At 50.7% G+C, this 13721-nt stretch overlaps 1 protein-coding gene across 1 annotated transcript; it reads left to right on the top strand.

Moving 5' to 3' along the window:
- Positions 1-1846: 1846 nt before the first annotated feature.
- Positions 1847-13231, top strand: LOC131269802 (protein retinal degeneration B). Its single transcript, XM_058272329.1, has 8 exons — positions 1847-2125; positions 4609-4706; positions 6040-6847; positions 6916-7394; positions 8563-8638; positions 8854-11285; positions 11619-12844; positions 12923-13231. Exons 2-7 carry the CDS (start codon positions 4629-4631, stop codon positions 11805-11807), a joined length of 4062 nt encoding a protein of 1353 aa, XP_058128312.1. The 5' UTR covers positions 1847-2125; positions 4609-4628; the 3' UTR covers positions 11808-12844; positions 12923-13231.
- The last annotated feature ends 490 nt before the right edge of the window (positions 13232-13721 follow it).

Genomic DNA, 13721 nt, shown 5'->3' with positions numbered 1-13721 from the left:
CATCGGCGTTGAGCGAGCGTTCGACGCAAATTAACTGCGTGTGCCTTAATACTAGACCCCGTTTGTGGCAGCTCGAAACGCTCGTATCGATTCGGATACGCGTTCCGTAACTCATAGCTCGTAAGCAGGCGTTCGATATTATGTATACAGATCTGATTATAATATATTCTAGCTTAAATAATTGTTGACACCGAACCACTTGGAATACTAACGGTCGTTTTTCTTTCTTAAACTTAACCTGGAATGATGCTGCCTTATCTTACTACAAAACTGATTAACATTACCCCGCGTAACATTATTAAATTATTAATCGCAACTACCGAACACTCCGTGCAGTTGTGTCCCGGGGTTTGCGACCACAGATTGACCGACTTAAACAAAATCAAACATGTACTAGTTTATAGTAGAGCGTAGATTTGACCTAAAATGTTCACGGATTAATGTAAAATGTTTTGTTACATAAACAGGTAAAAAAAGAAGAAATAAAGTGACAAGAGAAAATTTCGAATGTTTTTATATCATCGTACCGGCCGGGCCTGCTGCAGTAAATAAATAATCATTTTCCATTAATTTGCATTCCAGTTCCAGTTTTTAAAGCATTCAATTATGTATCTTACCAGATTAATCAGCACTGCTTGCCCATGTGCTTATCATATCATCCGGTAATAAGGGTAATTTCGTTCCACCCCTATTTTTAACGGCCGATTATGACAATTTTCTTTTCAGATTATAATTAGATGGTTTTTAATTAGCTTTGAAGCAATGGCGTGTTAATTTCGCCATTAAGTATCATGTAATTGCTTCAAGTGAACATGAATACAAATGACAACGCAGTACAACCCCTCTCCGGCCTCACGTTTTCGTGGGGGAGCAATGGACTTACCAGCAAATCAGCTCCGGCTGCATTGGTGAGCTCCTTGTGGGCTTTACCTGTTGCTTCGCAGGCAAAAGCCTACTTGGGGAGGTGAACGGGTTTTTCGCCGATCGGTAACATCGTGCCCATTTTGGGAAATCGGCTGATAGCTAGTCTGGTCGATTGCGGCTCGGTATGGTAGTGGCATTTCGGACCGGCCACGTCGTAGTTGATTTGGCCACCCCTTCTAACGGTATTGATTTGGGCATGCCCTTGTTTGAAGCATCCTCACTGACGCAACTGACAGGCAGCGGATGGTACTGTCTATACACGGCGACTGTTAAATAGTTCTTCGCTGCGTTTTTAAACGCTAGCCAAAAGGTGTTCTCGAAAGTGTTGTAATTTAAACGGTTAAAGGTCAGTGCGGTTTGAAAAGAAAAACTATTCTTTGTTACATTGCATTTAGGTCTCATGAATCAGAACCTAAACTCTAGAGACAAACATAGCTATTACCACTTAAATGCCAGTGATTGGTTGGTATTTTAAAGTTAAAATCGCTTTCAGACGCGATCCTTTTAAATGTCCTTCGTCCTTGTATTGTAACGGTTCTTGGTAACGTTTCATCCGGAACTGTCATTTTTGCTATAAAACTAGATGCGATCGAGCATTCAAATTTAGCGTCAAATGACAGTTAGACCGGAAAGGGGGAACGCTGCTTGCCACTGAGAAATGGTATGTTTTGAGCTTTCCAACATTTGTGTGTGCTTGGAATAATAAAAGAAATAATTTAGCAACTTCCCAGGACCTTTCGTCGCATCGTAGCGGTGAGTTCGATTTTATGGCATCCCCGAGGATGGCATATGTTTTATGGCAGCACATCAACATCAACATTAGGGCTGGCGCTTCTTCACGTCTAGCGCTGGCGGCTGAACCATCTTCCCCCGCCATGCGCTTCCGCTGCTCCGTCCCCTTCAGCCCCACCGGAGGGGCTCCAGCCAAATTTGCTCCCCGTGCGGGCAAGGTGCGCGCTAGCCGTCGGGCGAAAACTCCTTGTCAGTCGTTCTCGGGATTTGTCGTGGAAAAGAGCAAACAATAGGCGAACGCAGTGCTGGTCGGCAGCCACCAAGCGCCACAAGTATACATATACATGTATATATGTGTACAGTGCATGCACGTTTCCGCTCGCTGTGCGTTACATGTGTGGACGGGCGATAAATAGAGCGCCACTATACATACTCGCCAGTGTTTTTCTCCTCCCCCCGTCCCCGGGTTGTATGTATTTTTTACCTTCCTGCCCTTCGCCCTATACATATCGTGCACACGTTCAAGAAGTGTACCAGCGATTGTTCGTTCTCGTGTGCGTACGTCCCGTGCCCGCGAACTCGTTTGCTTGCGTGTGTGGGTGTATGTGTGCATTGTGTGCTGTTGTTGTTGCTGCTGCTGCTGCTGCTGCAAGTGCAATGTTTTCCTTGTGATTGTGGACATGTCGAGCGTGTGCATCGTTTATGTCGCCCGCAGCCTCCGCCAGCGAAATGACCCTTTTCATCCCAAACACCAAACGCTGAAACCATATAAACACCGTAGCAAAACCACGCTTACAACCGCCCATCAACACTCTCCCGCGTACGGGGCAGCGAGTTCGCGTAAACAATGGCCCGAAATAGGTCCAATTGCAATTGTTTATTTTCGTGTAGCTAATGACCCTAAACACGAGTCACTTCGCTTCCGCCAAGTGTGCGTCAAGCTTTTGTTTTCCAGTCTTCTACCCGCGCTCGTTTGTCGTCTTTTCACAATCTGTGTTGTTCATCGCTGTGCCCTTTTCTTCCGGTGGCGGGCGCGCGCAAACCAATTTTCCCAAAAATCATAAAGTTTCCTCAACATATTTCCATTGTTGCATTGATTGTTCCATTAGTTGTGTGCAGCACCAGGCTTGGATCAATATTTATATTTGTTGTACAATTGTTGCGTAAGTTGGCGGACGAGAAAAAAAATATAACAACGCAGCTCTAACCTGTTACTGCGCGCCAGGACTTCAACACCACAAGTGTTTGCAAGAGCTTATGGGCGCCCAAGCAGGCGCCCCCCTTATCGTAATATCAATACAAACTCTTGCCATCCAGCGGTCATCGGGATGTGAGAGGGGGGGATTTAAATAGCGTACCCCCGGGGGTCGGACATTTAAGCAGTATTTTCGTGCGATTCGCAATCAATCTTCCCAGCTTCAAAGTGGCGCGTTTATCCTTTCCCACACACACACACTTACACACAGCGTGTTGTTTTCAACGTTTCCGCGGTCAACGAGTCAATGGCAGGCAGGCCTGGGGGCCGCCGCCCAAGGTCACACCGTCGTCCGCGTCACGGGCGCGCTCGCTTCCTTCCCGGGGATCCCCCAAAACCGGACCCATTAGCTCGAGCTGAGCATCTTCAATTAGCATCTCTGCTTTTGCTCATGCACGTCATGCCAATTTGCGTTGAGGTGCGAACTTCAACTGGCCAGCCGGTCCGGAATCGGGAAATCTCCCCCTTTTCTTCCGCAAAGCAATTTGGTTGATTGTTGTTTGGATCGCTCGCTGGCTCATTATCGGTTGATGTATGGAACACACGCCACCCGCACGCTGCTAATCTTCATACATAAATTTCACTAGCCAGGTTGTTGAAAACGAAACGGTGGAAATCGCTTCTCGAGAACGTTCCCCTGTTAACGGCACTCGCTTGCAGGACGTTTTACAATTTCGACTTTTCGACCTTTCCAAGCCGGACGAACGAAACGGAAGCGGCAGGAGGAAACCATAGGACAAAAGAAAAAAATGGGAGAAATATGCTTGCCAAAAACGAAATCCTCCTGTCGTTGAAAATGGCTACAAATGTTTAAAAGCTTTTTAGCTGCTGCACGTTCAGGCTTCGCTTGGAGCTGGAGGACTCGTCTCCTAGCGCTGGCGGGATAACGTAATGCAATAAAAAGGATAGGCAGGGGAAGGGGAGGAGCGGGCAAGCAGCAAGAGCGATGTGTTTAAAATTTCTCCCACAAACATACACACACACACACAACACTCGGACTACCCGGGAAAGGTTTTCCCGTCCTATGCACGACCGTGACACTGTTCTAGTAGTAAAGCGTTCGGTTGGTTGTTGTTGTTGTTGTTGTTGCTGTTGCTTTTCCTTTCCCTGTTGCATTCCAGTTCAATCTAATTAAGAGCGTATGTTGCATGTTTCAAAAATCAGATTAATGGCCGGGCACGCGTGGTGGCGATGCGCTATCGAAGAGCAGTTCGGGTTCCCCGGGAACCTGGCCAGAATATTCCCCTGTGGCACACACACACGCACACACGCACAGGCGATTGATATTGGCATTTTATTAATTCTCGTCCTCGGCTCGGGTTATGTAATTTGCCGTACGCGACGCGTGCCGTGTAGTTTTTAGTCGCACGACGGTTGATTGATGGCATGATGTAAGAAAAAGCGGTTTCGGAAAGGAGAAGCCTCGTAATGCATGGCCGTGTGTAGGAACCGGTAGAACCGTCCACTCCAGTAGCTTCTGGGCGCGCGAACGGTGGTACCAAACCCCGTGAAGCGCCTTCCGTAGTTCGTGCCCTATAGCCGTGTGCCGGATGAGGAGGAAAAGCGTTCCGCAGCAGCAGCAGCGTTTTCCCTGAGTGGCACATCGCGAAGATTTCAACACATCAACACACAACACAATCAGCACCGAACAACACACAGTTCAGTGAATATTTGCTCTATTCCCCGCCCGTTTCCAGGAAAGAATTAACCATTAACTATGTTAATCAAAGAGTATCGTATTCCTCTGCCATTGACGGTGGAGGAATATAGGATAGCTCAGCTGTACATGATAGCGGTAAGTACTGGTTTGCTCACGTACGACGACTACTACTACTACGTCGACTACCACTAGTGTTATTATTATTCCTACTACTTTTGCCTCCTTTGATACTACTTGTCCGTTCCACTTTCCCCGATGGTGCAAGGAAGCAACAAGTTGATCGATTTCTTGTAGGACCTAATTTTAGGATCTGCAAGAACTGCAGTGGTTTTATGATTTTAGTATAACAAAGTGGTGTAGATTTAGTTTTTGATTACATCCGGTCACGATTACCGCTTCAACCATCAACCAACTGCTGCAGCACCAATTGGTTCAGTGTAATTACCAGGTGTGGAAATTGCAATGGTCCGTTTTAGTTTACAGTTGTTGTAGGTCTTCCGTCGGTTTACAAATTAGGTTATCTTTTTCGTTCAACATTAAACTACAAGAGTCCGTTAGTTGGCCTAGGATAGAAACACAGAAACTTGATCAGTATTCGGAACGGGAACTCGACACTGGCAATACCTCCGAACCCGGCAAATGTGCTACTGCCATACTAAATACGGCCTCCGGAAGTAGTTTGCAATTAAGAACATTGAGTTGCACCGGAAATGGATGCCACGCATACATGGACTGCCTAAGCCGTGTGTGTCTTGAACAAGATCATCAAATGAGGATCATTATAGTCCCCGCTGTATTCTCTATTCTCTGACCACGTCAAATCCGAACCATCTTGTTTCAGTGGGATCTCGATCGAATGTTACAATGTCTAAAAATGAGCGAACAAATTATATTTTACAGAACTCATGGTAGTCTTGTTGGGAATGAATCCGAAAATCTGCCTAAGAGATGGTAGAAATGTACTTCCTGGAGTTAACTTCCAACATTATTCGTTGGTATTCATGGAAAACTCCGGACTATTTCAGTTACTAAACCTGGTAGAGGCTTCACATCCGGATATCAAACCAGACACTGGAGATTCGGGACCATGTCGGATGTCGAGAAAAGGCAGTATTTTAGGCAACTAGGTTCCGACATTAGACAACATCGATATGAAAAGTAAGGTCTTGTAATTTCTAGTTTGAGGTCATAAGCAGTGTTTAGTTTTAGGGAATTTCTGGGAGAATCTCTGGATATCAATGGTGAATGATTCGGAAAGGGATGTCGCGTGCCTGTCCGTTGTACATGTGTTAAGTCCTCCAAGGGTAAAGGGTTTGCCGTTATCCTTTTTGTTTTTGTTTTTGTTTGGTTTGGTGGTCGGCTTTGTATAGAGTGTCCCAGAGTGGCTTTGCGCGGCTTCTGCTTTCGGGTTTCGGTGTTCGGGTTAATGGTATGTGTCGTCTTGGTCGTTCCGCGATGTTATTTGCAGAAAAAGAGTCGCGAGGAGAGCAGCGGAGCGGGCAGCGGGGTGGAGATCATAGTGAACGAACCATATCAGGACGGACCGGGCGGCAATGGGCAGTACACGCGCAAGATCTACCACGTCGGCAGCCACCTGCCGGGCTGGATCAAGGGCCTGCTGCCGAAGAGCGCCCTCACGGTGGAGGAGGAAGCGTGGAACGCATACCCGTACACCAAGACGCGCTACACCTGCCCGTTCGTGGAGAAGTTCTCGCTCGAGATCGAGACGTACTACTTCCCGGACAACGGCCACCAGGACAACGTGTTCAAGCTGAGCGGGGCGGACCTGCGCAGCCGGATAGTCGACCTGATCGACATCGTGAAGGACCAGCTGGGCGGGGCGGACTACACGCGCGAGGAGGACCCCACCGCCTACCGGTCGGAGCGGACCGGCCGTGGGCCGCTCAGCGAGTGCTGGCTGGACGAGCACTGGGACGAGGTGCGGGGCAAGTCGCAGCCGACGGCCAACAACATGTCGCTGATGTGCGCCTACAAGCTGTGCCGGGTCGAGTTCCGCTACTGGGGCATGCAGACCAAGCTGGAGAAGTTCATCCACGATACGGCCCTGCGCAAGACGATGCTGCGGGCCCATCGGCAGGCGTGGGCGTGGCAGGACGAGTGGTACGGGCTCTCGATGGACGACATACGGGAGATCGAGCGCCAGACGCAGCTGGCCCTGAAGCGCAAGATGGGCAACGAGGGCGGCGGCGGCGAGGACGCCGACGATGACGACGAGGACGACGACGAAGAGGAGGAGGAGGAGGCGAGAGGCGATGGTAAGCTGCGGGCGCGTTAAGTCGCGCAAGGCACTCGCGAATAAACTATCTACCGCTTTCTTTTGCAGCAAACAAATCGCTGGACAGCGACAATCGTAGCAGCAATCAAATCTACTCGATCGAGAAGACGAACGAAAACTCGACGCCACACATGGACAAGAAGGAAGCGATCCCGCTGATCACGACCACCACCGCGACGGCGATGGATGCGGTCGAACCGGCGGATGCGGGCCGGCAGCGCCACGAACACTCGCGCCACGCCCGCCAGCAGAACCAGAACCAGCATCTGCACCAACACCAGCGCAAGGAGCGGTCGGGCAAGGTGTCCCCGGCGGGGCACGCCAACAATCAGCACAGCTCGCAGGAGGACGACGACGACGAGGACGATGACGACGACGAGGAGGACGATGACGACGAGGAGGAGGGCAGTGGTGGGCAGCGCCGGACGAAGGGGGGCCGCACGTTCCTGGGCAAGCAGAACAACCACTCCGGCTCGAAGAGCAAGCTCCACTCGCCGCTCGGCTCGGCGCACAGTTTCGACCTGCAGGTAACCTCATACACGAGTAGAGTAGTGCTTTAGTAGAGCACAAAGGTCGCACAATAGACGCCCGGCAGAAGTAGTTGCTACAGATTTATATTTTTTTCAAACTCTACACCGTGTCCAATTGGATCGCATACACTGTTTTCAATCAGGTCTCGGAGGGTAGGCGTTTACACACATGTCATTGACAATTCTGTTCGATTATAATCGTTTATTCGCATGTGTAAAAACCCATTTTAGCGAACACTGCATATACAATTTTGAAGAATTTTTAAACTTGCGAATTGAACGAGATTTTATGTATCGAACCAATATAAACTACAGTGAGACTTAGTGAGTTGGTGAGCAGAAAAGATCGAAATTTGGGCGTACAGTAAGCCCTGACTAAATGCCTGACCTACAATACTTGGCTGTCACAAACTATCGGAGTAGACGAAATGGGCTTGAGCAAACGCGATTTGTCTTCATCCAGGTACAACTTTTTCTTATCAACTCAATGTGCATTAGTGGACTATGAGATATTGGAAAAACTTTGTGAAGTTTAGCTTAGACAAATTATGTCGAACGAATAATATTGTGTTTGAACAGGATGGAGCACCTTTTCTAACAGTTGATTTAGTTCATAAATGCTAACGTTTTTTTTTGGCATTTTCTGATAAAGTTACTTAATTCCGGAAAGCACTGCACACTATACACATCTCCACATACGGTTGTCTAACTTGTTCTAAATTTAAAAGAGATGTCTATTTTTTTAAAGCAAACGTTAATGGGCAAACTTGGCAGACTGTTGAGGTCGAATGGAATAGTCTCACTGTGCAGCAGATCTAAACCCAATGGATGATTTTGAGTGGTACTAAATATGTCACAGTTTCTTGGTGTATCCTGTTCTCGAATTTGTGAGAAAATACCCATTGAAAGTTGCGTATCTGTATAAAATTTCCTTTCAATTGACAAATAGGAACCACATTGCAATGCTTGGTAATAATTATTGCCTTAAATTTGTACGAGAGTAAGTTGGACACGGTGTACAGTCAGCAAAAGCGAACGGATTGAACCCATGTATCCTTCAGCTTGTTACTTTAGCTTCACTAGTATGCGATCGTGCGATCGATAGAGTGCTGAGTCAGGGTGTCGATGTGTCAAATGATCGGCCAACCATTTCTCAACCCAACAGGTTGCCAACTGGCGCATGGAGAAGCTGGAGGTCGACTCCAAGTCCGGCTCGGAGGAGGAGTTCTTCGACTGCCTAGGTACGTACCGTGCGGAGGAGCAGTGGCCGTCGTCTGCTTCGCGTTTCGTTTGGTTGTTTTACTTTCTCCATCAAATCTAAATGTTTTATTTCTCCCAAAAATTGATTTTGCATGCGTTTTATGTTGTTGCCTCAGCGCGCGCTGGTAGGTGTTCCATTAGGGAGTTGCAGAGTGTTGTTGTACTGATTAGGTTTCGATTTTGTGTGTGCTTGTAGGTGAGCTGGGCGAGAAGGCTTCGCTGGTGAAGTGGAGCTCGCTGGAGCTGCTCGCGGAGGAGGATGACAGTCCGCAGGCGACGTCGGCGTACCATCGCGGGCTGCCGCACCAGCATCAACATCAACAGCAGCAGCAGCAGCAGGAGGACAGCATTTTCAGCCAGTCGTACCTGCAGCGGGTGACGTCGGAGCGTGGGACGCGGCGCTCGTTCGTGCTGGGCCAGCATTCGGCCAGCATCGACGGTGGCAGAAGCCACGGTGCGCCGCACGAGCCGCCGACGTCGTCGTCGTCGCCGCCCGGCTCGCCCGGGCTCCCGTCCTGCCCGACGACGGTGTTGGTGCTGATCATGCACGCCGGCAGCGTGCTGGACGTCAGCTCGGACATGACGACGAAGCGGTCGGATGTGACGACGTTCCGCGGGGCGCTCGAGTCGGTGATGCGCCAGCACTACCCGGCGCTGGTGGGGCATGTGGCGCTGCGGCTCGTCGCCTGCCCGGCCGTCTGCTCGGACGCGCTCGGCATCCTCTCCAGCCTCAGCCCGTACTCGTTCAACACGGGCCCGGCCGGCGCGGACGTGTCCAACCTGGCGGACGTGCCGATCGGGGCGATCCCGCTGCTGGCGACCAGCTCGCCCGACTTCCAGGACGCCGTCAACCGGGCGGTCGCCTGCGCCAACCAGACGTACGCCGAGTTCGTGCGCTCGGACGAGGGGCGCGGCTTCGGCGGGCAGGTGGTGCTCATCGGCGACTCGATGGGCAGCGTGTTGGCGCACGACGCCCTGTGCCGCAGCTCGGGCGGTGGTAGTGGCGGCGGTGGCGGCGGGTCTGGATCCGGCGGCGGAGGTGGCATCGCCGTACACCAAGGTAGCGAAGCGTCCGGTCTCAACTACATCGCTTCGTGCGGTGAGTTCGGGAACGATTCGATGGCGGCGGATGCGGCCCTGCTGGACGCGTCCCGCCTGCTCAGTGCCCCGTCGCCCCGACGCCGCCGGTCGTCGTCGACGAGCGAGTCGCGGTTGCCGCGGTTCGAGTTCGAGGTCGGCGACTTCTTCTGCTTCGGCAGCCCGCTGGCGGTGATTCTGTCCGCGCGCCGCCTTTCCGGCTGCAACGGCAACGGGAAACCGGCCTGCACGCAGCTCTACAATCTGTTCCACCCAACTGACCCGACCGCCGCCCGGCTCGAGCCGCTGCTGAGCGCCCGCTTCTCGCTCCTGCCGCCCATCAACATCCCCCGGTACGCCAAGTATCCGCTCGGCAACGGCCACCCGTGCCATCTGCTCGAGCTGATCCAATCCAGCCCGCACCTGTTCGTGGATAATGGTGGTGGTGGTGGCGGTGGTGGTGGTGGTGGGTTGCCGACACCGCCCGTACCCGCCCGCCGCCTCTCGGACACCTCGATCCAGAGCGGGGCGTCGGGCATGATCGACAATGTGCCGCTGGCGACGATCAACCAGCTGCAGCAGCGCTGGTGGGGCTCGAAGCGCCTCGACTACGCGCTCTACTGCCCGGACGGGCTGGCCAACTTCCCGTCGCACGCGCTGCCGCACCTCTTCCACGCCAGCTACTGGGAGTCGTCGGACGTGGCCGCCTTCATCCTGCAGCAGGTCGGGCGGCTGGACGAGCCGGGCGGGCACGGGTACGGCGGGTACGGCGAGCGGGACGGCTCGTCCAGCTTCCGGCCGGCGCAGGCGCGCGAGAAGTGGAACCGGAAGCGCACCTCGGTCAAGCTGAAGAACGTGGCCGCCAACCATCGGGCGAACGACGTGATCGTGCGCGAGGGCGAACCGCAGCGGATGCTGGCGCGCTTCATGTACGGCCCGCTCGACGTCATCACGCTGGCCGGCGAGCGGGTCGACATCCACCTGATGCGCGACCCGCCGGCCGGCGAGTGGCAGCTGCTCGCGACCGAGACGACCGACAAGAACGGCCGCATCTCGTACGTGCTGCCGGAGGAGCGCGCCTGCGGCTACGGCATCTTCCCGGTCAAGATGGTCGTGCGCGGCGACCACACGTCGGTCGACTTCCACCTGGCGGTGGTGCCGCCGAAAACCGAGTGCATCGTGTTCAGCATCGACGGCTCGTTCACCGCGTCCGTGTCGGTGACCGGCAAGGACCCGAAGGTGCGGGCCGGCGCCGTCGACGTCGCGCGCCACTGGCAGGAGCTCGGCTACCTGCTCGTCTACGTCACCGGCCGGCCCGACATGCAGCAGCAGCGCGTGCTCGCTTGGCTCAGCCAGCACAACTTCCCGCACGGACTCGTCTCGTTCGCCGACGGGCTGTCCACCGACCCGCTCGGCCACAAGGCCACCTACCTGAGCAACCTCATCCTCCAGCAGGGCCTCATCGTGCACGCGGCCTACGGCAGCAGCAAGGACATCAGCGTCTACACCAGCATCGGCCTCAAGCCGAAGCAGATCTTCATCACCGGCAAGGTACGGGTTGCAACATATATAATTTGCGCAACGTACTGTTGCATGCCATTAGATTGTGCAATCTCATGTTGTATGCAAGAATCCAAAGCAACCGTTAGTCTGCAGCCTGGATTGAGAAAAAAAAACAACAAACACTGCAACAGCAGAATAGAATTAGCGTCTTCATTGTCGGTGTGTACTTGAAAAAAAAGGTCTACATTGGACAAAAATGTCATATTTCATTCCTAGATACCTTTACCTTAGTGCATAGTGCAGTACATGTAAATCTGTAGTAAATTTTCATCTGTGGATTAAAACACCTTGTCTGACACGCCATTTTGTTTTCGTTTGTAGGTCAGCAAAAAGCACCAAGCGATGGCGACACCGCTCAGCGAGGGCTACGCGTCGCACCTCAGCTCGCTGCTGGCGGTCGGCGGTTCGCGGCCGGCCCAAGGCAACGCCCGGATGGTCATACCGCGCAGCTGCTTCAATCTGCCCGGCCAGAACCAGTCCATCCGTCGGCGTCGCTTCGTACCCGGTTAGACCGTACGCCAGTGAGGACGGAAAAGGACCGGTTTGCAATGGACACTTTCATCATTATTACTTCACAACAGGCATGAGAGGCTATTTAGAACAACCGAAGGAGGCGACGGCGAACGATATTATACACCAAACAACGTTCCGGCACGGAAAGTGATGCCAAAGAAGCAGCGTGTGTTCCACGCAGACCCGAACACGATAAACAAGCAAGAAAATCAACCGTAAGATATGCAACTGCAACCGCAAACCTAAACCAAAATGACTAGATGATCTGACACGCCAAACGTTGTCGGTGTGTGAAGTAGTAAGCGTTATTTAGTAGTGGAGTGAGTGTAGCGGCTCCTAGTGGCTCCTTTTCCAGCCCCTACCTCGTCGCCCTATATCGCTCGTCGGATAGTTTATGTATGTATGTGTGTGTGTATTTGTATGTGAGCGAGGCGAGAAGAAGAAGAACGGACAAAGAATTCCCGGTAATTATTCACCACAAAATTCTTTCTCGCTCCCTATGACCCTACTCCCTCCACTTCTCTCATTCTTGCTGTTTGCAATATGTAAGAACTAATTTATATGATAAGGAAGCGTTAAGGAAGCAAAACCGGCGAGCGTCGATTACTCTCGAAACAATAAGAAGATGAAGAAGAAGGAAGGAAGAAAGCGAGCGAGAAACAAATAAAACAAAAAACAAACAAAAAACTACACCGACATGTGAAACCCAACATGCTGCAATAAGAGGAAACCGGAAAAGCAAAGCAAAACACTATTTCTTAGCTATCTAGTAACATCATCATCCTACACTATCTCGCGTACTGCTACTACTGCTAACCAAACCAACCTAGAGTTGGTAGTCGGGATCGGACGTAACCGTACGATCAACAGGACGAACTAGAACAAACAAAACAACAAACAAACAAAACAAACTTTAAAAAACGAGTAGAGATGGCAGGTGCGAGCGGGTGGGTTGCCTCCATCGCCATGCGGACGCGGTTGCCGGCGAAGCCCGCAACGGAAGGATTCTATGCAATACTCTATTTTGTCACATGGTGAGTAACGGTGTGCGCCTCTTAAAACCCGCTAAACTTTCCTCCCGTTTCTAATGGTTCATTGCTGTTCGTTTACAGGTACCTGGCTCAGAAGACTGTCTCTTACTGGCTGTTAGGAAGAAGCAAAAACGAAGTGCGAGAAGAAGCTAACGAGCGCAAGGAAAAAGGAGAACCGATTGAAAGTTTAAAGATGGTAAAACAAAATTGATACGACACAGCAAAGCAAAAGAAAGAAAATGAAAGAGGAAAACAAAAATATAGTATCCGTTATACCAAAACCAAACTCGACAAAAAAGTAAGAAAAAAAAAAGAGTAAGTAAGTAAATGAATCGAGAGACCATTTATAAATTGAACCTTGTTAAAATGAAAACAGAAAGTATTGTTGAGCCTTATCTCGTTTTGTGTTTTCACAATAAAATCAATTACATGTTTGATATACAAGTCTGATTCTGTGTTGAAAGGAATAATTTTTAAGGCTGATAGTCGAGGCAGGTCAACCACAATCAGCAAACCCGCAGATACACGAACAGCTACACACACTCACGTATACCAAACAGACAACATTGACACGAACAAAAAAACCGGATCACATATTCATATTATTGCGTGCATAACTAGAATCATATATAAATATATCGCTCGTGAAATAAGTGTAAAACTGCTATCAAAATCAAATCGATGGAGAACAAACAAAAAAAACCCAATATACATATACATAGAACGTTTACAAAACAAACCAAAAGAGGAAAAAACAAAACTATGAAGTGAAAAACATAATTATCAAGTGTTAGTAGTTTGAAGCAAACCGTTTAGTCATGTTGTTAGCGAGAGGATGTTGTAGGGAGGCGGCCCCGATACGCCCACTAGTAATGAAGTA

Source organism: Anopheles coustani, chromosome X (assembly GCF_943734705.1).
Source record: "Anopheles coustani chromosome X, idAnoCousDA_361_x.2, whole genome shotgun sequence".
Classification (NCBI taxonomy): domain Eukaryota; kingdom Metazoa; phylum Arthropoda; class Insecta; order Diptera; family Culicidae; genus Anopheles; species Anopheles coustani.
Note: the sequence above shows the minus strand (reverse complement) of the source record. Positions and strands in the feature narration are given on the sequence as shown.

Bases quoted from the DNA above. Each gene is read 5' to 3' on its own strand.
- LOC131269802 (XM_058272329.1), top strand. From the start codon at position 4,629: ATGTTAATCAAAGAGTATCGTATTCCTCTGCCATTGACGGTGGAGGAA. The intron at 6,848-6,915 runs GTAAGCTGCGGG...TTTCTTTTGCAG, and splicing joins GGAGGAGGCGAGAGGCGATG to CAAACAAATCGCTGGACAGC. The intron at 7,395-8,562 runs GTAACCTCATAC...TCAACCCAACAG, and splicing joins CGCACAGTTTCGACCTGCAG to GTTGCCAACTGGCGCATGGA.